At 42.4% G+C, this 23069-nt stretch overlaps 2 protein-coding genes across 8 annotated transcripts; both read left to right on the top strand.

The window, feature by feature from the left end:
- Nucleotides 1-243: 243 nt before the first annotated feature.
- LOC308110470 (uncharacterized protein) lies at nt 244-9625 on the top strand. Of its 6 annotated transcripts, none has more exons than XM_080464771.1 (12): nt 244-432; nt 2532-2706; nt 2872-3252; nt 3904-4099; nt 4215-4267; nt 5527-5692; nt 5780-5863; nt 5947-6021; nt 6108-6194; nt 7596-7673; nt 8099-8341; nt 8467-9625. In XM_080464771.1, the coding sequence occupies exons 3-12, from the start codon at nt 3139-3141 to the stop codon at nt 9249-9251; spliced, it is 1881 nt and encodes a 626-aa protein (XP_080320897.1). In that variant the 5' UTR covers nt 244-432; nt 2532-2706; nt 2872-3138; the 3' UTR covers nt 9252-9625. The 6 variants fall into 6 exon arrangements, with proteins under 6 accessions (XP_080320897.1, XP_080320894.1, XP_080320895.1 ...); XM_080464768.1 differs by having other exon boundaries at nt 8452-9625; XM_080464769.1 differs by having other exon boundaries at nt 395-542; nt 8452-9625.
- Nucleotides 9626-14426: 4801 nt separating this feature from the next.
- Nucleotides 14427-22104, top strand: LOC308110518 (uncharacterized protein). Of its 2 annotated transcripts, none has more exons than XM_080464859.1 (6): nt 14427-14623; nt 16480-16620; nt 17789-18741; nt 18815-19004; nt 19094-19222; nt 20073-22104. In XM_080464859.1, exons 2-6 carry the CDS (start codon nt 16503-16505, stop codon nt 20768-20770), a joined length of 2088 nt encoding a protein of 695 aa, XP_080320985.1. In that variant the 5' UTR covers nt 14427-14623; nt 16480-16502; the 3' UTR covers nt 20771-22104. The 2 variants fall into 2 exon arrangements, with proteins under 2 accessions (XP_080320985.1, XP_080320984.1); XM_080464858.1 differs by having other exon boundaries at nt 19091-19222.
- The last annotated feature ends 965 nt before the right edge of the window (nt 22105-23069 follow it).

Below are 23069 nucleotides of genomic sequence, written 5' to 3'. Positions count from 1 at the left end.
AAGATAAAGATGGATGGATGGATGGATGGATGGATGGATGGATGGATGGATGGATGGATGGATGGATGGATGGATGGATGGATGGATGGGATCTTTGAGTAACCTTCAAATGTAATTTAGGTATCTCCAGGTTGAGTTATTTGTCCTCTTTGTTGGAAACCAAAATACAGTCACCCTAACATATTGCACTACATGCGAACCCCCCCCTCCCGTTGAGGATCTTGCCCATTGCCCCTCCTCTACTCTTGTACCGGGGTCTGTATACTAGATTGCTGCTCTGCTTCACCCTCCTGAACAGAGGTGAGCAGTAATGTACCAACATGCTGGGAAATAAAGAGGAGGAAGAAGATGAAGGAGGCGTAGCAGCTGAAGAGGAAATTAAAAAAAGAAAAACACAGCAGAAGAAGAAGTGGCGCAGCCACAGCCTGTGGGGTGAGTGGACGGCAGCTGCTGCTCACGTCCTGGCTTAGACTGCAGTTTATCATCGTTACTTGCAGTAATGTCTCCTCCACAGCGGGCGCACGCCTCGTATTACGTTCGAGGTAACGTAGTCCGAGCTGTCGCGCGCCGTCCGCCCGCTGCTTGATCCAGCTGCACGGCTCCGGTTAATTAGCACGGTAGATGCGGCTCGTTAGGTTGGTAAGCACACACAGTCCACTGCCTCAGTCGACGATCAGGACACTAGTTTCCACACAAGATAACACGCATAACCTTCTTCATGTTTGTGCATTTAGCCGCTGTTGTCATGTCTGTTTGCAGGCTAGCGCGCTAGCAGATGACGGCCGTCTGCACACTCGCGCACATTAGCTTGTTTATTTATTATTTCTGTCAGCGTCGCAGTCTGACGGGGAACTAAAGCAACTTATTATCTGGCGAACAGTTGTTTGTGGGCAAAATATCCCACTGACAGCACGTAAATTAATTGTAATATTAACAGAGGTGACGAGGCATGCTTAGTTATTTAGACAGGTTGTGACGTTACGGCTGCTGGTTGCGGGTTCGAGTCCGCTGTATCGGATAATTTAGTTTCCGTGTTAACTGGTGACCGACCTACTTTAGTGTCTATTGTTGCTGATAACAGCAGGTGTTAAAATCCGACAAAAACCCGTAGCTGTCCTGGCGAACGCCGTTTAACCGCACTCACAATAAAGTTTCAAGGTGGTGGACCTTCTGTGAATCTCTTATCACGTTACCAGTTACACCAGTTAGCAAGGGAACCACCTAATCCGAAACACCGGGCCCGTCCCTCCTGTGTGGAGTTTGCTTCTTTCCCTACGTGTATCATTTCTCATGTTAAAATATTGTACTATTTTTTGTGGGGGATCAACTCGAGATGTTTCTCACTTCGATTTAAAAGTATTTTGCCATTTATATGCGTTTAGCTGCTGGTGGGAATGATTACTTCTTGTACGTGATGTATGTGAATAGTGATGCTCATCCTTCCAGAGGCTCCGATGTGTTCAGATGATGTCTGACCGCTTTCATCACAGCCATGGAAGAAAAAGAAAGAATATAGTTTGGTTTCTTTTTTCCATCTTTTTAATCCATCTTTATCTATCACACATACATAGCGAGAACGTCTGCCTGTGTGTGGGTGTCCCTGTTTCTGGTTGTCTGGCTTGCCGTCCCAAAACATACAGTGAACAACAGTATATAACATTTTTGTTTTTGCTCCCATTTTTCATGAGCTGGACTCAAAGATGTAAGACTTTGTCTATGTTCACAAAAAGCCTATTCGTCTCAAATATTGTTGACAAGTTTGTGTAAATCTGTGTTAGTGAGCACTTCTCCTTTGCTGGGGTAATCCATTCATTCATCTTTCTATTTACTGTTGTTTTTAAAACAAAATTTTTGCTCTATAACAACTATAAGTTTCCCTCTGGGTTGCTTTTTAACAGAAGCAGCATCAGTACATTAAGACATTACAGCTCATTACATTACAGTACATTACACTCTATTACAGTCCTGCTCATCTCTTTATTTTTGTTAATAGTGTCCTTTTAAAAACGAAATAAAAACTGTACGTATTGCCCCTTCATGATTCAAACAAAAGCTTTTCAAGCAGTGCAACAACAATTCTTGTTACTGCGAATGTATAACACCTATGATAAATGCTTGTTTAATGCAATAACTTTTCACTTCTAATTTTTGACTTACTAAACAGCTTGTATGTGAGTGTCACTGTCAATTGGTCTTAGCAAAAAGAAATGTGCAATCCAATGGCAAATGGCACATTGCCATGTATTTGAGGTCTACAGATAAGCTTAGAAAAATTAATTTGCAATTCCCAAATATAGTATTTGCATTTATGGTGAATCAAACTCAAATCACACTGTCCTAGTCAAAGTAAAACAATGTTTTAGTCAGTGTGTTCTTTGTATTTTAGGATACAGTAATATTTGACTTAGCCAAAAACCATGTCACTAGATGAGTCATAAACAGAGTGGAGACTCCCATCTTGAAGAGTTCTACTGATATTCTGTATACCAGCCACCTAATTTGGCTCCTACATTCTGTTTCTGTCTTCGTAGAAACCTGAACTTCACAATCCGTTGTCACTGAGTCTTTGTGAGAATTGTGATGAGAAGACTTTGCCACATCTGGAGCCAAGAAAAGCACCAACGGCCCTGAAATACAACAGTGAGGCTCCAGACCTCTGGGTGACCATTAAAGAAGAAGACGAAGGCTGGACTGTGAGGGAAACTTGTGAGTGGAAAAATCTTCAATATCGGCCTCACTTCAAAAGGGCAATGTGTGTACTTGGTCTGATCTGTCCCGTTTTTGTATTACCCTGCAATGTTGAACACTGATGAGAGCTTCACCTCAGAGGGAGAAAAACAGGATCCTTATGCAGATGTTTGTCTTTCCCAGGCCAAAGCATGCAGGAAGCAGAACTCTGCTCCATAGTCAGTGAGGAGACATCAGGGACGGTGTTTTGAAGACTGTGGCGGCTCGCTTCCTTGTGGCCTTGACTCCACGACAAGACAGGAGCATCACAGACACACGCCAGGCACCTCTGATGAGAAACCTAAGATTTCCTGTATTTGTGGAAATGTGACTGTGCGGCTGTGCAATAACCCGGGAGAGAAAACCTCCTCCTGCCTGGAACATGACGCAAGCACCGAGTACAAAAGCAACATGAAATCCCACCAGAGCACTCCAGGAGAGGAGCGACACGCACAAGACCAGAGCACACCTTTACACCCAGAAGCAGATCTGTGTCACATTAAAAGAGCAGCACTTTGCCAAACAGTAGGTTCCACATTTCTAGAAATTTGCACGAACACTGAAGTGACATTAGAATGGGCCTCATGCATAAACTACTGGTACTGTGTTCATCATGTTGACTTCTGTTAGACATCTCTCTTCTGTTTTACACTCAAAGATGGGACAAAGAGTTTTAGGGAATTTGAAAGCTGATATAAATTTCAAATGCTATAAACTAAATGCTTTGTCAGGCTTTATCCTTTTCCTAAACACTGGGGAAAACATTTCTGCACCCAGTACTGTAATTAGTGCCATATTTGTGACTGGATTGTTTGTTTTGAGGGTTTATTTGTCTTTAAAAACAAAGCAAAAATGGCAAATGTTAGTTCACCACTGTTACATCTACTTTGATTGAATTGACCCTGCTTGAGAATCAAGAGGCAGTTTTTGGTTCCCTTATTGCTTCTCTGAACTATTATCAAAACAGAATCAGTAAAAAAATGAGTGCAGTAAGAAGTCATGAAACTCGTGAAGATGTCAAATCAGAATTCATTGTTGGTTTTTTTCATGAGCCCCATTGACTGTTGTATCATGATACCTGTGTCACCAAGTTCCTTCTTCACCTCCTCTTGTCAGGTTTGCTTTGTGAGTTAGGACACTCCAAAGACACCTCTCAGCTCTGTCTTATGTGTTTAGGACGCCACCGAACGGAAACGCCTGAGGTCACACAGACCCAAGGTGGCTTCTCCAAACTTAGACGATCAAACGCTCCATTTGACTGTCAGGCTGCAGGCAGGGGAGGAAGGAGAGGAGGAGGAGCAGGAGAATCAAGATGAAGAAGAAATTGGAGGTTTAATCAACTCAGATGGAGAAGTGGTTGAGTGGGATGCCAGTAAGTAATTGAGAAAACATTTTTCCTTTAACATTGCCATCTAATCTTTTTAAAAACTATGTTTTCAATATGTCATGCATCAAATATTTGTCTTATTGTCTGATTGTTTTAACAGGAAACAGTCCACATGGAAGCGTGGATTGCACAGAAGGTCCTCAGCTCTGTAAGGTAATATATCCTTAAATAAAGATAAATTGTCAACGATCCAGCATTAACTTTGTTCCATTTAGCTCAGCATTCTGCAAGCTGTATTGCAGAATAAACATCACAGCAACTTTATGTTTGTTAAAAATTCCACTGTGAGAGAGGAGCAAACCAGACAAAACTTTTTTTTCCCCTCAACTTTGTATGACTATAGATTTAATGGCTGTTATCAAAGCTGCAGGTTGTAGACTATATTTAACATAAGCGCTAAATAAAACACATAAAACAGCATGTTAGTTCACACATAAAACTTTTTCAACACAACTCAGAAACCACAAAGTTGACAAACTCAGAACCAAATGCAAAATTAAATACAATTGAAATACTTTGCTGCCATAATCAACTGGAGCCAAAGTCGTTTACTTTTTCTCTCCTGTTTCTCTTTATTGTGTCTGCATGTTTTTTTTTGTTTGTATTTTGCAAATCACTTGTCAATGTAAGATTTCCACTTTTACATGACATGGCAATATGAACATCCATCCGTCCGTACTGCTTATATCCAGTGCAGCATCGCAGAGCACCGGAGTCTATTCCAGCTCACTCCGGGCGAAAGATGGAATGTGAATATACAAAATTCTAAATAGAAATCAGTGTATTTCAAACCAAGAATAGGAGTCATTTACATTGTCCAGACAGGAGAGCTTCAATCTCAAGGTCAAGGTGACTTTATTGTTCCCGTAGGAAGATTTTTTTCTGCAGTAGCAGGAGACGGCATCCGACAATTCATTCAAACATTTAAAAACGAAAAAAATACAGGACAGTAAAAACAGCACAGACATGGATTGGTACTGGCAGGTTTGCTGACAGGATTAAAAGCAGCTGGAAAAAACAACAAATAAAAATGCCAATACATTAGAAAAATATAACTGTTAAACCAAATGTTATTGTCAAAACTGCCCAAATGCAACTGAGTTGGTTCTGGTGCAGAAAACCCACACATTTATCCAATCAAGAAAACACCGCTTTGCAAGTTACATGGTTATGTCATAACATCAGTATTTTATTTACAGCCTTTGTGAATATTCTCTTAATAGTTTTTAACTTTTGTCCAGTCAAAATGGCAACTCTACAACTGCGATTGCTTTCTAAAACTCTTTTGTCACAATGTTGTAAGTCGTCATTCTTGCTTTGCGGAGTGACAGAGCTTTTTGAGCAAAACCTCTACATCACTGGGACTCAGTGACGGGTGTGTTTGTGATGGTCATGTATGATTCCCGTCGCAGGCTGCCGTCCTGTCTGAGTCTCAGCTGCAAGGCCAAAGCCAGAGAGATGGTAGCAGCCCAACGCTCATCATGGAGGTGGTGCCGGTGGGGGAGGATGAAGAAAGAAAGGAGGGGGAGGAAAAAGAGGGAGATGGAAAGATTCCAGCTGTCTCATCTTTATACCGTGGTAAACATAATCGAAGAGGAAAAAATAAATGTAATCATTATGTGATAATAGCAGTCCAGTACTGAGGTTGTGTTTCTGTGTGAGCAGGAAAGAGACAGAGAAGAAAGAGAACAGTTCCAGTGGGTTCTTCAGTCAGCTCAGATGCAGAGAAAGACATTCCTGCAAATGCTGGTGAGTAAGTGGAAAGTCTAGATGTAAGAAGGAGTCATGCTGTTGCTTTCAAGATGATATTTTCTCTTTCTTTAATTCAAAAGCAAAAAAAAGAGGCCGGAGAAAGATATGTGAAGCCGCGCCGTTGTCAGACGAAGACTTGGATGCAGAACCGGGAAGTGAGTGTTTCTTTTATTATTTATTAAGATGTAGTGCATGGTTATTCACATAAACCTCGGGTAAAGCTTTATTCTGCATTTTGAAGTATCAAGGCGCACTCGAAGAAAGAGAACTTTACGGACCTTAGTCGAACCCGAGGAATTCACCTCCAAACCGGTGCGCCGTGCCGCTGGTAAGTTGATTTGTGCTCATTAGTTCTATTTCTTTACTTTTCATTTAAACAATAAAAGAAAGATGAAGTGAATAAATCCCTGGATGGTGAGTGTGTTCACTGTCCACGTAAACTGAGGCAACATTAGTTTTAGCTCTGATTTTGCTACGGATTTCACAAATAATGTACATCCACAAATTTCAGATTGTAATGAGAGACATAGAAACGTAGGAAAGCATTTTGTATTTACATTAGAAAAAAATGGGTATTTTAAATTTTTTTAACTACAGGGATTGACACAAAACAATAATTGAATGGTTTAGAAAACAAACTTACATTAATCTGACACTCTTGGTAGAATGTGTCTGGGTAATCTGTACTTAATTACCAATACATAGCATACATTCATAATAACATGTCACAATATAAGTTTAAGGTTTGAGTCTGTGTTGCAAAGGTCTCCGTCAGACATGAGCAACTTGCCACCCCGTCCCAATTCTTGGCGGCCAGTTTTTCAAAGATCAATACAATAGTTATCAAATTAATTGTAAGAAGAGGTAAGTCAGTTGATGACTTTAGTATCATGTTTCAAAACACTTTCAAAAAGAAATTTAGATATCATAAAAGTTGAAGCCATAACTTTTACATATCTCTGTATTGGAAATGTCGGGTCACATGTTTTTTTAAATGAGAGAATATGATAGAATGGAATTGAATATACTCTAAATCCTACAGGAAAATGCTTTGCAATGTTGCTCAACACAGAACAGAATAGAATAAATACAATAGAATGTTAAAATATCAAATAAGACAGAATAAATATTGAATATGAATATGTACAAGGTTTAACTGTGACTAATATAAGCATGTAAGCATATAAGTTTTAATTGTGAGAATTAAGTTTTAATGGCCCAAACTTGTAAAAATTGTAAAATTCATATAAAGATATTGTATTAAAAGAAAGTATTGTTTTAATCCTCCAGAAAAGAAGTAGAAGCAACAAATGACATAATAGGAAGTTTGGTTGAAATTCCCCTTATCTATATATTTAAATTATATTTTAGTATTAGATGGACAATGATTGCACAATGCAGTGTATCGTTGATGAGAGGATCAGGACGATCACAGCACCTTAGAAAAACATGTCAGCTTCCTTCATACACACATCAGCTTCTTGTTTGGACAGTTGTGTCCTCTGTAAGATTTGGATCAGTGTCAGACAATCACAATAATAATAATACTTCACCATGACTGAAATGAATCCAAAGACATCATCAGTCAAATTTGTAAGTATCCTCTTAACTTTTCTTCTTTAAAGTCAATAATCATTCGTAAAAGTGCTTTAGAATTAATTTAAAATGTCTCACCAACAGTCGTAGGACAGCTTGATCTTTCAATCAGTTTTATAACTTTGTTTAACAGCACAGCGACTCTCTAAAAGAAGAAAAGACACCACAGCATCTGCTGAAGGAAAAGGAGAAAACACAGGTCGTTCAGCTGGTGAGAGCAAAGAAGGCGTGTCTCTTGTTTACATGTTGTGTTCTAAAGATTTGTGTTTGGTGCCAATTGTAGGTTCCACACTTTTATATATTGAGGGCATCACACAGCATAAGCCACAGTGTTCATTTCAATCGGATCATTCTCTTATTTACACTAACTTTTCTGAGATTTGATAATGGAACATCTAACACATCTCTTCATCAAAGACCTATTACTTTACAAGTGCATGGACTGTTTCTGATGTTGGTGCTTCAGTATCTGTCATCTATCTGATGACCTGGAAAGATCAGAGTATGTGTAAACTCATTAGTAGAGTATTTGCACATAATCTCGTTGATTTACTGTTAGATTGTAAGTAGCTGGACCTACTCCTCACTGAACTGACCAAGCTAAATCTGAATTCACCTTCTTTTCTCTCACCTCAGGAAAGAAGCGTCCTGGCAGGAAGATGGTCTGTGTCCCGGTGGAAATACCTCCTGAGCTCCTGAAGAAGCCCAAAGAGAAGTTAGAATACCACTGTTCAGTGTGCGGCAAAGAATTCCCTCACGCCTACAAGCTGGAGAGACACGAGCTGATCCACACTGGAGAGAAACCGTACTGCTGCTCCATCTGTGGCCGCGGTTTCAACCAGAAGGGAAATCTCAAAACACACTACAAAGTTCACTTAGGTGAGTGCTGAGATTAGAGAATTAACCAGATGAATACCACGAAACTGAGGTTTCTGAATAAATTCTTACTTGGTTCTAGTTTCTAGTATTTACTCCTTAATATGTGAAAGATCATGCCTGTGCAGGTCGTAAAGGAGCTGTGGACTTTGACGATGAAGTGAATCCCATGGCGTCAGAACTCTCCGAATACTTGAAGTCGTTGCCTGGGGAGTCCAGGATTCGCTCGTCCCTCCGCTGCCTGGATTGTGGAAAGGAATGCGAGAGCCAGTCGGCGCTACAAGCACACCACCTTATGGCTCACCCTCAGTCGGCCGGAGACTCAGACGTGGCCGAGCACAGCGTGTCGGAGATTCTCTTCTGCCGCCGCTGCGGGGTCCAGTTCACCGAAAAAGACAAGCTGGAGGAACACATGAAAACCCACATCAAGGACAAGCCATATTCCTGTCCTGACTGCGGGAAGAGGTTCATCAACGAGAGCTACATCCAAATCCATCAGCGCATCCACACCGGGGAGAAGCCATTCCTCTGCTCGCAGTGCGGCAGAAGTTTCCACACGGCGTCCTCCCTCAAGCTGCACGAGATGCAGCACTCTGGCGAGAGGCCGTTCGCATGCACCATCTGTGGGAAGACGTTCCGCATCAACTCCTACCTAACGGCACATTACCAGACACACATCAAAGACAGACCCTTCGTCTGCAGTGTCTGTGGTAAAGGCTACTCCCGGGCCGAGGAGCTGAAGGTCCACCACAGGCTTCACACCGGTGAGAGGCCCTACGAGTGTGGAGAGTGTGGCAAGAGTTTCATCTACCGCCAGGGTCTGCGGCAGCATCAGCGCACACATGCCGGAAGACGCATCGGGCCTACCAGACAGCTCGGCCGACCCAAACAGCACATCAGGCTGGACATCTGACATCCGGAGTGACAGTCTACTGATGCATTCTCCTTGTTGCCCCTTGGACAAAGTACTCGCAGTAAATTGCGCTTCTTCCTTGTACTTCTTCCTCCCGTTTGACCCACACACAGCAGAGAACATTACTGTGTCTGAAAATATATTCTACAGATTCAGTGTGGGTAGCCAAGAGTAACAGACAAGCTTACTGTGTGGTCTTTCTTGCAATCTTGTTTTGTACTCATGTTTTCATGTTTACTCTTCTCTAGTAGCCCATCTGTACAATTTCAGTGCCTTTGTATCCTGCATGCCAAATACTGATACTAATTGTTAAAAGTATATGCACTATACCATTGTTATTTTAAATCCTTGTGGATGGAATACAGACATTTTTTAAAAAAAAACATTGGCTGTTGTTTTTAGATTTCTAAGGTTCTCCAAGATGATAGACAACAGTTTGGGTCAAAACTGTTCAAAAACGTCTTCTTTGTTTTTTCAATCCCCGTCCTTTTCAACAGCTAAGGTGTACGACATTATAGGATTAAGACCCTATTAGTGTTGGAACAGTTCAACAGAAAGAGATTGGAATTCTCCTCCTGTTGCTGCCTTAATTGGAGACTGACATGGCTGCCGGTGTAGGCCACGTCTGAGGGTGGAGGCATAGACATTATGAAGATCTTTATAATGTCTATGCCTACACCGGACACAACTGGGGTGGGAACACTCAGAGAGGGAGAATAAGAGAGAGAAACACAAGTACAATTCATAAAGCAACCAGGACAGATACATAAGTCGATAAGTTTTAGATTTTGGTGAATCGGAGCAAAGAACAGACAACAGCAGCAACACATGTCATTCTTGAAGCATGGATAAGCGTGTGTGTGCATGTGAGGTTTGGAATTTAGCGTGAAGAGGGCAACAGCAATGCCCCAGAGCGCCCAGCACTGAACCCGAGGAGTCCCCAGAGAATCAGCCCGGAAGAAAACAGTGAATGGACAACTCGTCTACAAAACTGCAAACCCGAACAACTCGTCCACTCTATTCTGGACAACTCGTCCACGACAATTTTTTTCAGCATTATTGATTTGAAGGCTTGGATTTCAAAGTATATTTGACACATTTGGAAGGATTATTAAGCTTATTTGACACAAAAACATAAGATATTAAGTATATTTGACACAAAAACATAAACATTGGCAGCTGCACAGAGCCCAAACTCAACAGGCACCGGCTCAGATGCGGTCTTCAGAAATACGGTTTTCAAAAATGTATTTCTGAAAACAAATAAGCCGTAAAGTTAAAAGGCCACCTCATAGATGACGGCTTTGAGTGATGTGTTCAGGTGCTCGTTAACATGTCGGAAGCCCACCTTCCAACATGTTAAGGAGCTGCGGGGCTCATACTGTAGCGACTACATGCTTTTTCTGCATTATTGATTGGATTGGATTTCAAAGTATCTTTATAACAGCGTAAAGACATTGTCGTGCCCCGATGTCGGAACGGGATAACGCTGCTTCATAGCTGACCGCTTTGAGTGATGCGTTCAGGTGCATCACGTAAGTGCGCCCTCCAACATGTTAACAAGCTGCGGGGCTCATACAGTAGCGACGTTACTTGATAAATATGATTAAAATATGACTGATATAGTCATTAGCATCATGATGTGTCATGTGCGCATAGAAGACCATTCTTTGCGAGAAACAAAGCCATATGATCCTATACTAAATATATATGGACATATACTAAATATATGAAATATACAGTGCAGACCAAAAGTTTGGACACACCAAAGAGTTTTCTTTATTTTCATGACTATGAAAATTGTAGATTCACACTGAAGGCATCAAAACTATGAACTAACACATGTGGAATTATATACTTAACAAAAAAGTGTGAAACAATTGAAAAAACGCCTTATATTCTAGGTTCTTCAAAGTAGCCACCTTTTGCTTTGATTACTGCTTCGCACACTCTTGGCATTCTCTTGATGAGCTTCAAGAGGTAGTCACCTGAAATGGTCTTCCAACAGTCTTGAAGGAGTTCCCAGAGATGCTTAGCACTTGTTGGCCCTTTTGCCTTCACTCTGCGGTCCAGCTCACCCCAAACCATCTTGATTGGGTTCAGGTCCGGTGACTGTGGAGGCCAGGTCATCTGGCGCAGCACCCCATCACTCTCCTTCTTGGTCAAATAGCCCTTACACAGCCTGGAGGTGTGTTTGGGGTCATTGTCCTGTTGAAAAATAAATGATGGTCCAACTAAACGCAAACCGGATGGAATAGCATGCCGCTGCAAGATGCTGTGGTAGCCATGCTGGTTCAGTATGCCTTCAATTTTGAATAAATTCCCAACAGTGTCACCAGCAAAGCACCATCACACCTCCTCCTCCATGCTTCACGGTGGGAACCAGGCATGTAGAGTCCATCCGTTCACTTTTTCTGCGTCGCACAAAGACACAGTGGTTGGAACCAAAGATCTCAAATTTGGACTCATCAGACCAAAGCACAGATTTCCACTGGTCTAATGTCCATTCCTTGTGTTCTTTAGCCCAAACAAGTCTCTTCTGCTTGTTGCCTGTCCTTAGCAGTGGTTTCCTAGCAGCTATTCTACCATGAAGGCCTGATTCACACAGTCTCCTCTTAACAGTTGTTCTGCTGCTAGAACTCTGTGTGGCATTGACCTGGTCTCTAATCTGAGCTGCTGTTAACCTGCGATTTCTGAGGCTGGTGACTCGGATGAACTTATCCTCCGCAGCAGAGGTGACTCTTGGTCTTCCTTTCCTGGGGCGGTCCTCATGTGAGCCAGTTTCTTTGTAGCGCTTGATGGTTTTTGCGACTGCACTTGGGGACACTTTCAAAGTTTTCCCAATTTTTCGGACTGACTGACCTTCATTTCTTAAAGTAATGATGGCCACTCGTTTTTCTTTACTTAGCTGCTTTTTTCTTGCCATAATACCAATTCTAACAGTCAATTCAGTAGGACTATCAGCTGTGTATCCACCTGACTTCTGCACAACACAACTGATGGTCCCAACCCCATTTATAAGGCAAGAAATCCCACTTATTAAACCTGACAGGGCACACCTGTGAAGTGAAAACCCTTTCAGGTGACTACCTCTTGAAGCTCATCAAGAGAATGCAGTGTGTCCATAGCAGTAATCAGAGCAAAAGGTGGCTACTTTGAAGAACCTAGAATATAAGGCGTGTTTACACGACACCGATGTGTGGATCCACTGCATCTGCAAAGTTTTTATAGCAGTTTCCAAGGTTGAACGATTCTTTCATGGCCATGATTCCCCCCTACAGAGACTGCCGGAGCTCTTACTCCGCATGCGCATCTCTCCCCGCCTCCCTCCTGTCGAAAATAGTCCCTTCTGCTCATGCGCCTTTAAAACATGGCGAACCCATAGTGGTATGACTCGCAGTCTATATTCTGGTTTTAGAGTTCATATTAGTACTTTTATAGTTTGGGTGTATTGTTCACTGCACATGTCTGTGTGTGGTTTCATTTTAAAAACCAGCAACAGCGCTCTCCCGTGGCCCGGCATACTAACTACATCGTTGTCAGTGTGTCCCCTGCTGCAGTGTAAACGCACCATTCTTTTTTCTTTTTTTTTGGATGGGTTAGATGTTGTCACGTGAAACATTGTCATGGAAATGGGGCCTGTGATCGGACAGGGCCCAGAGCTCTGGGGCCGAGCTACCCAAAGCCCCATTCACCCGGACGGGTGCGGTCCACACCTCCATGTCCTAGGAACAATCACACTGAGTTAGATTGAAAGACCGGAGTGTCATCTGCTGTTACAGTCAAACTTCATGCAGTTTTTACAGAAAATATATTTTTCTATGACATCAGTAGTTTATTCAGTAATGTGAAAATTTGTTTTTACTCAAAACTATTTGATAGAGCTAAAAAGGACATTTATCAACTATATTACACAGGTGTAAACATAACATTTTTAAATAGTATTTTCAAGATGATATAATTCATCTTAACAGATTGACAGAGTTTTAAAGTTGTGTCTGCTTAGATTGCTGATTTGTTTTATCGAATTAGCAATCTAAGCAGAACACAAAACACCAGATGTGAAAACAAAACACCAGATGTGGTGTTTTGTTTTGGAAGCTTAAACTTAGAAGATTTTCATATCTCCAGAACCGATTTTTTTCTCAATTAAAGCAAGAAGTGAAACATCTAAGTAACTTTCTGATGTTATCGGAGATATTGGAGGCTCTGATGAAGAAGCTTGTATCATGTTTATCCTTCTCCATGAGCAGAGGGAAATGCCCTCCTCCCACCTGAAGCACACTAGGCAGCCTGATCCTCACACAAAATATTTTTTTTACCCTCTGTTTGTCTCTGAATGTGTGTGTGTGTGTGTGTGTGTGTGTGTGTGTGTGTGTGTGTGTGTGTGTGTGTGTGTGTGTGTGTGTGTGTGTGTGTGTGTGTGTGTGTGTGTGTGTGTGTGTGTGTGTGTGTGTGTGAGTGAGTGTGTGTGTGTGTGTGTGTGTGTGTGTGTGTGTGTGAGAGAGAGAGGGTTTTTTGTTTTTTTATAAAATAATGGGGATATAGTTTTTTAAGACCCTTGTTTTTTCTTGTTGGGAATATATAGAGAAAACAGTTAAACATATAATATTGTCTCATTGGATGGGAAATTTACCAGAAATAAAAACTGCATTTATAGCTCGGAAAAGTAAAATTTTCATGTAAAAGTTTCACATTGTGTTTGTAGGGACGATGAAAAGATTTTATTTGAAACATTGTTTAATTTTAATGTGATCATTCAGTAAATTTTTGGTCGTATTTTTTACATGAACCTCCGAATGTTTACTTTTTATTTGCACATTGTTTCATTTATTTCTGTGTTTTGATTAAATCATCAGGGAACTCTACAAATAGGGTTTATTCTGGTGAAAGCTGATTAGTGTTTCGGATTGACTGGTTTTACTGTTCACTGGTGACTTCCTCTAGCGTCCGCCGTTATTGCTGGTTACAACACATCTTAAAAACCGCACAGAAATCCGTAGCTGTCCCGGCGGACCCCTGTTTAACCTATATTTACATTAGAATTTTCAAAGTGTCGTACCTTTTGTGAGTCTCATTTGGAGTCTCTAGCAGCAATGACAGCGGCTAAAGGAAGTCAGCCACCAGTTAACAGGGAAACTAGTTAATCCGTAACACCGGAAGTCCTCGCAGCCTAGTGCAATAATAGAAAGCTTGTCACCAGATCCAAACGCTTCTTTAACTTTGTTAGACGATATGACACTGGTGTGATACTTTGCCTTTAACGCACAGAGCAATGAGAGAGACGTAGAAGCCTCGTTTGGTGGTTTTTCTTTTATTAAACTTCAGCGGAGCGGCTACTTTGTTAACCTGAGGGGGGAATCTATGCTGAGGTTGGTTCAAATGTCTTTTGTCTGTTGTGTTAGCTTAGCCGAGTTAGCCTCTGTTACTATGACACTGACGGCTCGGTGGTCGTCATTAATCGGGGTTAAAACAGCAGCGAGACGGTGCTGCGGTTTGCAGCTGGAGGAGCGTGGCTGTAGCTCCTGCTGCTTAAGCTTCAGCGGGTAGTTAGCGCAGGCCAGCTGGCTAAGCGGGGTCCCGGTGGAGGAAGGTGGAGGTGGCCGCTGACCACAGCGCTGGTCACCGCCGCAGCGTCCCCACCGAGCCGAGCTGAGCCGAGCCGAGCCGCATCCTCCTCCAGAGGTCAAACTGTCCGAGCTGCAGCCTGCTGCTGCTCCCGGGCGCGGGGCTCATCGCAGGCTGCACCAACAGGTTCGTTAGTGCGCTCCCTGGATTAAAGGACGGTGTGTGTGTGGCTGAAGTGGATGGAGCTAAATGACTCCCACCCCCTCGAGCTAGTGCTACCAGGCGCTAGCCGGGCCACTCAGTGCAGACACTCCACCATTTTCCCCCTGAAGGCTTCTAAACTAAAGGCCCATAAATATGCACACAAGGTGATTTCGACTCTGTTGTGTGGCTTCATAAGTTTCGCCGTGTTCAGTTTGAATGAGAGCTGTCCTTCAGCTTTAAAAGGCCCAGTCAGGTCCACCGCCCCCTCACAACAAAGCATCCGCCTGCTGAAGTGTCCTTGAGCAGGACAGCGTTTGTCCTCCACACACACACACCAGCACTGGAGGCTAAACCTCCATCGAAAACTCTACCTGCATCCCTGGGGATTATCCGTGGAAGTGGGAAAAAGGAAATCGCGCATGTTGTCAGGTTCTTTATACACAAACAGCCTGAAACTGTTGTTTAGTCTACCACTAAAATATCATGACTCAAATACAGTAATTTGACTGTTTGCATTTATGTAAGTTCAAATTAATTCTTAATTTGAAACCAAAAGCCTGATCAGTTCCATCGTGCTTATGAAAAATAAAAGATTTATTATTAATAAAGAGCCACAAATGTTTTGATATTTTCATTGCTGACTGATTTGTGTGGTAATTAATCTCAAGACTGTCAGCTATTGTTTATAGACTATCACACTGTGTTCTTTAGAAAATGAATAATAAAACTGTATTATATATGTAGATTAACAACTAACTGATTAAAATGCAGAGTACATACATACACATACAGAGTTTTCACTATGATTTGCTTATTTTCCTCACTGTGCAAATCTAAAATGAACATTTTAAGAGAATAAGGAGAAACTTATTCTTATATGTTGTTTTAAGGCTGTGACACAAAAATGTATTAGGTCTTCAAAATAATATCCTGGATAAATACAGAGCCCGAACAGATGGCATTCATGCCTTTCAGTGTAATATTATCAATTATTCACAGTCAAATACGTCTGCCAGAATAGAAACTGGTTCCCTAGAAACTAGGGACAGTTGTGAAGCTGAACATAGACAGATTCATCTTCGAGAAATGACAATGAGACGAAAACGTTTTTCATGATTTAATGAATTGAAACTCAAAATTTTAGATATATTATGCGGAACTTGAAATGTTGCAAACCTGCTTGGTTTTGATCTTTAAAATTTTTGATCACAAGTCTTGGAATTTTTAAATAGATTATCTCAAAATACCAGAAAATCTCCTCAAATCTGTTGTTTTTAACCTGAGGAGAAAACCATCATAATAAAAAGCTTAAAAATGTCTGAATTTTGGGCGATTTATTTGTTGCAATAGTAAAAATAATGGGCAAAACTATTACCTTGTCTATAATTTTGCCCCTCGATAGTTGCTGATGATCTGAATGTCTGTTCAGTCACGCTCGTCTTCTCACATCTGCAAGGTTCCATATTTCATATTTGAGCGATGGGCTCTGAAAACCCAGAAGACTTTGGACCGGCTGTGATCGTCGTGGAAGAAGATCAGCAAGAAATCGGAGGTCTGATCAACTCTGACGGGGAGGAGGTTGACCTCTCTGATCTTAGTAAGTGAACATTATTCTTAGACTCATTCAAAGTTTAACAGTGACTCGTTCCTTCAGATCATGCACCTTAGAACAGCGAAGCGTCTCAAGGATCATGTCCTGATTTTTGTGTGACTGCATCACTGAATATTCAGGTTTACATGCAGTTTTAATTCCTGCAATAATTTCCAGGGCTGTATCGGAAGATCAAGTAAAATTGGCATTTTTCTTTTCTTTTTTTTTTTTAAAGCTGGAAAGTAATAACTTATCGTGTTATAACTCTGTTACTGCCTGTGGCAACAACCGTGGCTTCTCCATGTAGTTGTGGTTGTCATTTTACGTAGAAAGTTCAGTTTGCACACACAAAAAAGTTCAGGTGTTGGAAGTACAAACCTACGAAAACCTGACCTTTCTACATCAGTGCTTCACTTCTATGATATACTGAAAAAAAAGAAAAGAGGTTTTTTTGAAATACCTATGTGTCTTCTATGTGAGACATTTATGAATTCGTTTTCAGTCAACAAAGTGCAGGTGAATGTAAAAAAAAAAAAAAAAAGGTTTTAGAGTGCAACTTCATGATATCAAGCCTACAAACATGAAATTCCTCTAGTGGATCAGCCTCTTTAAAAAACGATTACGATATATCCTAGGCGCCCATTAAATAGAATTTTTTTGGTTTTGTTTGCTGGAGTTTTGGCATGTGACGACTCCTGCATCGTTTTGAGCACTCAGAAACCACGTGAAAATGTGCAGAATATTCGGGAATAGTGCGCAATGACATTTGTTAATGACTCGGCAAACCGTTTCTGCAAAAAGTCGCCAACAATTGGCCAGTCAGAGAGGATGGAATTTTGGTTAAAAAAAATAATGAAAATGGAGGGGATATTAGCTGGCAGCGAGCGGCAGGCACACACAAAATTTCATCTTAAATTTTCTAGTTACGAAATATCATAGATTATAGCCCTCATCTCTATTGCAGAAAAAGCTTTGAATAGCTGTTGGTAATGATTGTTAATCTGCATCAAGTGTCTTGTGATTCTGTAGATCTTTGAATGCATGTACTTTTTATATATTTTGAATGGCCACGTTTGTTGTTTTTATGGATTTACCATGTCATTTCCATCCATGTTGCTGAGGTGTTTGAAAGGACTCAGACTGACCCCCAGCCGTCTTGTGTTTGTTCCGACAGAAGTGGGCGCTATCCCCGGCCTGGTGCCTGCAGAAGCCCCCACAAAGACATTTGGTCACAGTGAAAACGACAAGCCGCCGTCCCTCCACAGCTGCTCCGTGTGTGGCAAAGACTTCCCCTACGCCTCCAAGCTCCAGCGCCACCTTCGCACTCACTCAGGAGAGAGGCCTTTCCCCTGCTCCATGTGTGAGAAGAGGTTTCCAGAGAAGGGGCTGCTCATGATCCACGAGAGGGTCCACACCGGGGAGAAACCCTTCCCTTGCACTTTCTGCGAGAAGAGGTTCGCCAGTCAGGGCGAGCTGCGGCTGCACCGGCGCACGCACACCGGCGAGAGGCCGTACCACTGCTCCATCTGCCTCAAGAGCTTTTCCCGCCACTGGCACCTGAAAACGCACTTGGAGGCGATGCACTGCGAGGTGGTGGCGGGCTTCACCAGGAAGAAGTTCCCCTGTTCAGATTGCGAGAAGAGCTGTAACTCGGCGGCCGAGTTGCGGGACCACCAGAGGACTCACACCGGGGAGAGACCCTTTCAGTGCTCCTTCTGCGACAAACGCTTCGCCCTCTCCGGCACGCTGGTCCGACACGAGCGTCTCCACACGGGCATCACTCCGTACCACTGCTCCGACTGCGGCAAGACGTTCGCCCAGCAGTGGACCCTGACCACGCACATGCGCACGCACACGGGGGAGAAACCGTACAGCTGCACACAGTGCAGCAAGTCCTTCGTGGCTCCCGGAGAGCTGCGGCGGCACACCAGGATCCACACAGGCGAGAAGCCGTACACCTGCGGCGACTGCGGGAGGCACTTCTCACTCGCAGGGACGCTCAGAAACCACAAGCGATCGTGCACACAGACCAAGTCTGAGCCGGTCTCAGACCCCGTCTCAGACCTCGTCCCAGAAGCAGATAGCGGATCATCCGAGCAGGAAGTGCTCACCGGCGTCGTGCCTGAGGTAGTACCCAAACTTCCCGGCGTGTTTTTATCTGCTTTAGCCGCTTCCCGTTCTGATGGACGTGTGTTTACAGGAGTCCGACAACCAGAGTCTGCCCAACGAAGCCGAGCCTCGGCCCTCCGAGAGCCTCAACTGTGTCAAAGCAGCTCCTGTGGAAATGGAAAACGCCCCAGAAGAAGCAGCCGAGCAGCCGGAGGACTCAGCGTGCAGTCCACATGTGAATGTGATCGTGAAGGAGGAGGAAGTGGAGGAGCCTCTGTTTGGTACAAAAAACAAGAATCTTATCATTTAGGGTTTTTTAATTTTAAACGAGGAGTGTAATTATTTCTGATGATGAGGTTTTTTTCAGCAGAAGAACCCTCACACCAAGTGTCTAGTGGTGATGATTACTCCACGCCACAGAAACCTGAAGAGCGGCTTCAGGAGAGCGCCACAGAGATCCGGATCACAGTGAAGGAGGAAGAAGAAGAGCCTGTCAAAAGTAAGAAAGGAAATCACACATTTCTTTTTTCTTTTTTCCTCCATCTTCAATTTGAGACACTTCGTTTCTGCATAGACATTTTATTTTTTTTAAATTACAATAACTAGAAATTAGATACAAATTGTCGTCAACTCTATATAAATGTTTAATTCTCCTTGTTTGGGAAATCCTGCTTAGCAACTTGCCTTCTGCTTCATCTCGGTGGTTACTGTTCTCCTTTATAGTCAAGTTACAGATGTGATGCTACTTTTTTTTTTTACCAATTAAACTAAACCTCAGCATTTGTTTTGTGTGTTATTTGTTTGTTTTTTCGTCAAACTGAAATTCCCAGAAAACTCCTGTTTATCTAATGGAGCCTCTTGAAACAATCAAACCTTTGAGAAAAGTTATGTTTAAGCTTCTCTCTACAAAATCCCACAAGTAAGGATCAATATTTTTACCCAAAACTATTTGTTGTTTGTATGTAACGTAATAATTTGTTTTATATAATTGGCACAATTTATATTGTAGAATAGAAAAGAAATAATTAATTCTTAACAGCGCTGCTCCAGTAGTAATTTATACTAAATGGAATAAATAAGCGAATGCAGTATATACATGTTAAGGCCTGACAGGAAGTAATTACAACCTATCTTATCTCCATCTTTGAACTTTTTTTGTTTTCTCATCATATGTTTTTGTTGTTATATATTTTTGATATAGGTTTTATGACAGGTTTGTTATCCAACATCCTAACTGGGGTCGTCTTTATTCTCGGCACTCTTGTTACTTTGACTAGTTTTTCCTGCTCTGACTTTAGGTAAACCTCTTTCTTAACCAATTGCTGTTGTTTTCTTTCATCTTTCTTCAGTCTCTGCAGAACATTCGGATCCCATGGAAGACGGTGAGAAGTGCAGCCCAGCGTCGCCCCCTGAGCCGGAGTCCGTCAAGAATAAAGTGAAAAAGCACTCTTACTGCTGTGGACTCTGCGGGAGAGACTGCCACAAGATGTCGGCTCTCCAGATCCACATGCGGATTCACTCGGGAGAGAAGCCGTACAAGTGCACGGTGTGCGGGAAGCAGTTCACCCAGAAAGGTCAGCTCAAAGGTCACCTCAAAGTCCACACGGGCGAGAAGCCCTTCTCCTGCCCCGACTGCGGGAAGAGCTTCGCCCACTCGGGAGCCATGAACAGACACCGGCTCACGCACACCGGAGAGCGGCCGTACCACTGCTCCGTGTGCGACCGCAGCTTCAACCAGTCCGGCCGGCTCAGAGAACACGAAAAAATCCACTTCGGGGAGAAGTTTGACTGTCCCGAGTGCGACAAGAGTTTCACTCGAGCGTCGAGCCTGAAGAACCACTTCAGGCTCCACACGGGGGAGCGGCCGTACGGCTGCAACATCTGCGGACGAGGCTTCAGCCGCTCACAGAGCCTGAGGCTCCACAAACGCAAACACGAGCAGGCTCAGACTGATGGCGAGTCGGCGTTCGACGCCAAGAACGACGACTTCTTCCAGAGCGACGACGACTCCCCCATCAACATGTGCATAGCAGACAAAAATGACTGATGTATTTATATATCTATTACTGTTCCAGTTGCAATGTTTCAACATTTTAGAGATTAAGACATGAAGTTAATAAAGGGGAAAGACAGAGACTACTCCTGTGGCTCCACCACCTTTTCTTCTCACTGAAACCTTCAACTTTCACATTAAGTATGAAACTCCCACAACAGTGCAGACAGGCGAGGAACAGACACACGTCAGGTTACGCTCGGCAGCTCAAGACCACACTAAATTATCGGACCAATATTTAACTAAACCTTTGTAAAAACTGCTAAATCGTGAATTTTAGAAGTCCCACTCTGATTTGTCACTGTTTGTTGGACGCATTGGAGTACCACACCCACATTTAGAGTATTAGGCTACAGTAGAACAAATGACTCTTTTCTCCATTTGTCATCAAGCTAATTGTGTATGTGGAAACTGGACTTGAAGATTAATTGTGATGCTCGTCGATCAGTTTATGAAATCAAGTGTAGCTGGAGTTTCTCATCTGATTAATGAATACAAAGTTTGCTAAACTCATCAAACCACAGGACGCGTGTCCACATAGCAGCTTTTTCCAAGCATCACAACCGATTTTTGAATTTTTCTCAATGTGACTTTTTTTTGGGGGGGGGGGAAGCTTGAGTTTTTGTGCATTACAGGTGCCTTTTTACATCCAACCAATGGCTTTAAACTAGAGTGAATAGGAATATAAGACTAACTGTTACTGTTGTGTCTGTCTGGAGAAGATTGAATGATTGTCGGTAGACATTGTTGTTTGCTTGTATCACATGAGGTATTGTTAGCTCACCACCTAGTAAAACATATATTGCTGTTGTTGGGCTTACTTGCGTAGCCTTGCCAGAGAAAAAAAACAACAACCCTGCTATGTGGACATGGACAGTGGTTGATACCTTTTAACACTGCTCGTCGGAGAAAGTGGATCCAATATGCTGCACAATTTATTCTGAAGCCCTTGTTCACAATATCCACAGCTACAAAACGTTCTATTTGTCTTTTCCTCGGCTCCCATGCAGCCTCCCCTGTGCTCGAGTTTGCACTTCTCAGTAATCACATGCAGGAAGTACTACTTCTGATTTAACACCAGTGTCCTTGAGTGCAGCAGTATAAGATTTCATTTAATTTCTCCAGCTGAAAATCCAGTGAAGCATTTTGGATCTACTTTTAAGAACCGCATCATGAGTTGGGTTCACTCCTGAAAGTCAAGTATGTTACAGAAGGCAATAAATTGACGCAAAGTAGATGGTAGTGTTTTCTTTCCCCAGTGCTGCTTCTGTCTAGTTGTATGGGACATGTTATATACTGAACAATAAAAGTGAAAGTGCTGAAGACTCATTTATTTGGAGTTTCATCAATATTATTGGGGTGTTCGTATCTGGCGAGTGATTTAATATAATTGATCTGCTGTGCTGCTGACTTCAACACAAAGTTAAACTTTATCTTCACAGAAGTCTCAGCTCAGTCACTGTTCTCTTCTTATTTGCCTTCAAACTTCTTTAATGTTATGAATGAGATAAAATTGAACAAAAAAAAAAAGCAGACACCGAAGTGTCGCAAATTTCTGCCCTGTAAGAAACAAAAGGGACAAATGTAATTGTAACGAGACTCTGGTTCCTGGGATCTACTTGCTCACAGATCCCAGAGACAGCTTTGATTTTAAGGTTCTTTATTTTAACCACACCACAGGTATGTTGCCTCTTCAGGCTCCAGCCGGAGCTTCTCCCCCTTTTGAAGCCTTCCCAGCCACTACTGTCAAAGAGGAGGGACACAATTAGACATTGATGGGTATCAGGTGTGTTGGCTCCCCCCTCAGCGCCTCCCTCAAGCTGCCTCCCACTCTCTCCGCTGCATCCCCGCTCGACCACAAGCTACCACGGTGATGTACAACACATAGACTCTTAATATTGACATTTTCTTTGACTAGATTAACACCGGTCTTTTGTAAATGTATCTGCTGGTGTAAATAGTTTAGAATAAATGTCTAATGCAAATCAGAATGTTTGGGTTTTGGGACTGTAGTTTAGTTTATTGAGGTTTATAAGGGTTTGTATTTGCATCCAGATGGCAAAGAGTTCATTTAACATACAGTTCATACATACCTTTTTTATTCTCACTCTGTAAATATCTCAAAGGGAGGTCAGTGGTTTATTTATACACCCTGCCACTCTCACCACCAGCTGCAGGTCCTAATGGCTAGAGATCCACACAATGCAGCAATAAATCCGGAGGCTCTTTGTCTATCAACAAAGAAGCTAAATCCAAGCATAAAATTCAGTTTGTGTCTAACACAATCACATTC

This window comes from Lipophrys pholis (genome assembly GCF_963383615.2).
Source record: "Lipophrys pholis genome assembly, chromosome: 5".
NCBI lineage: Eukaryota > Metazoa > Chordata > Actinopteri > Blenniiformes > Blenniidae > Lipophrys > Lipophrys pholis.
This window is presented reverse-complemented; position numbering and strand designations above follow the sequence as displayed.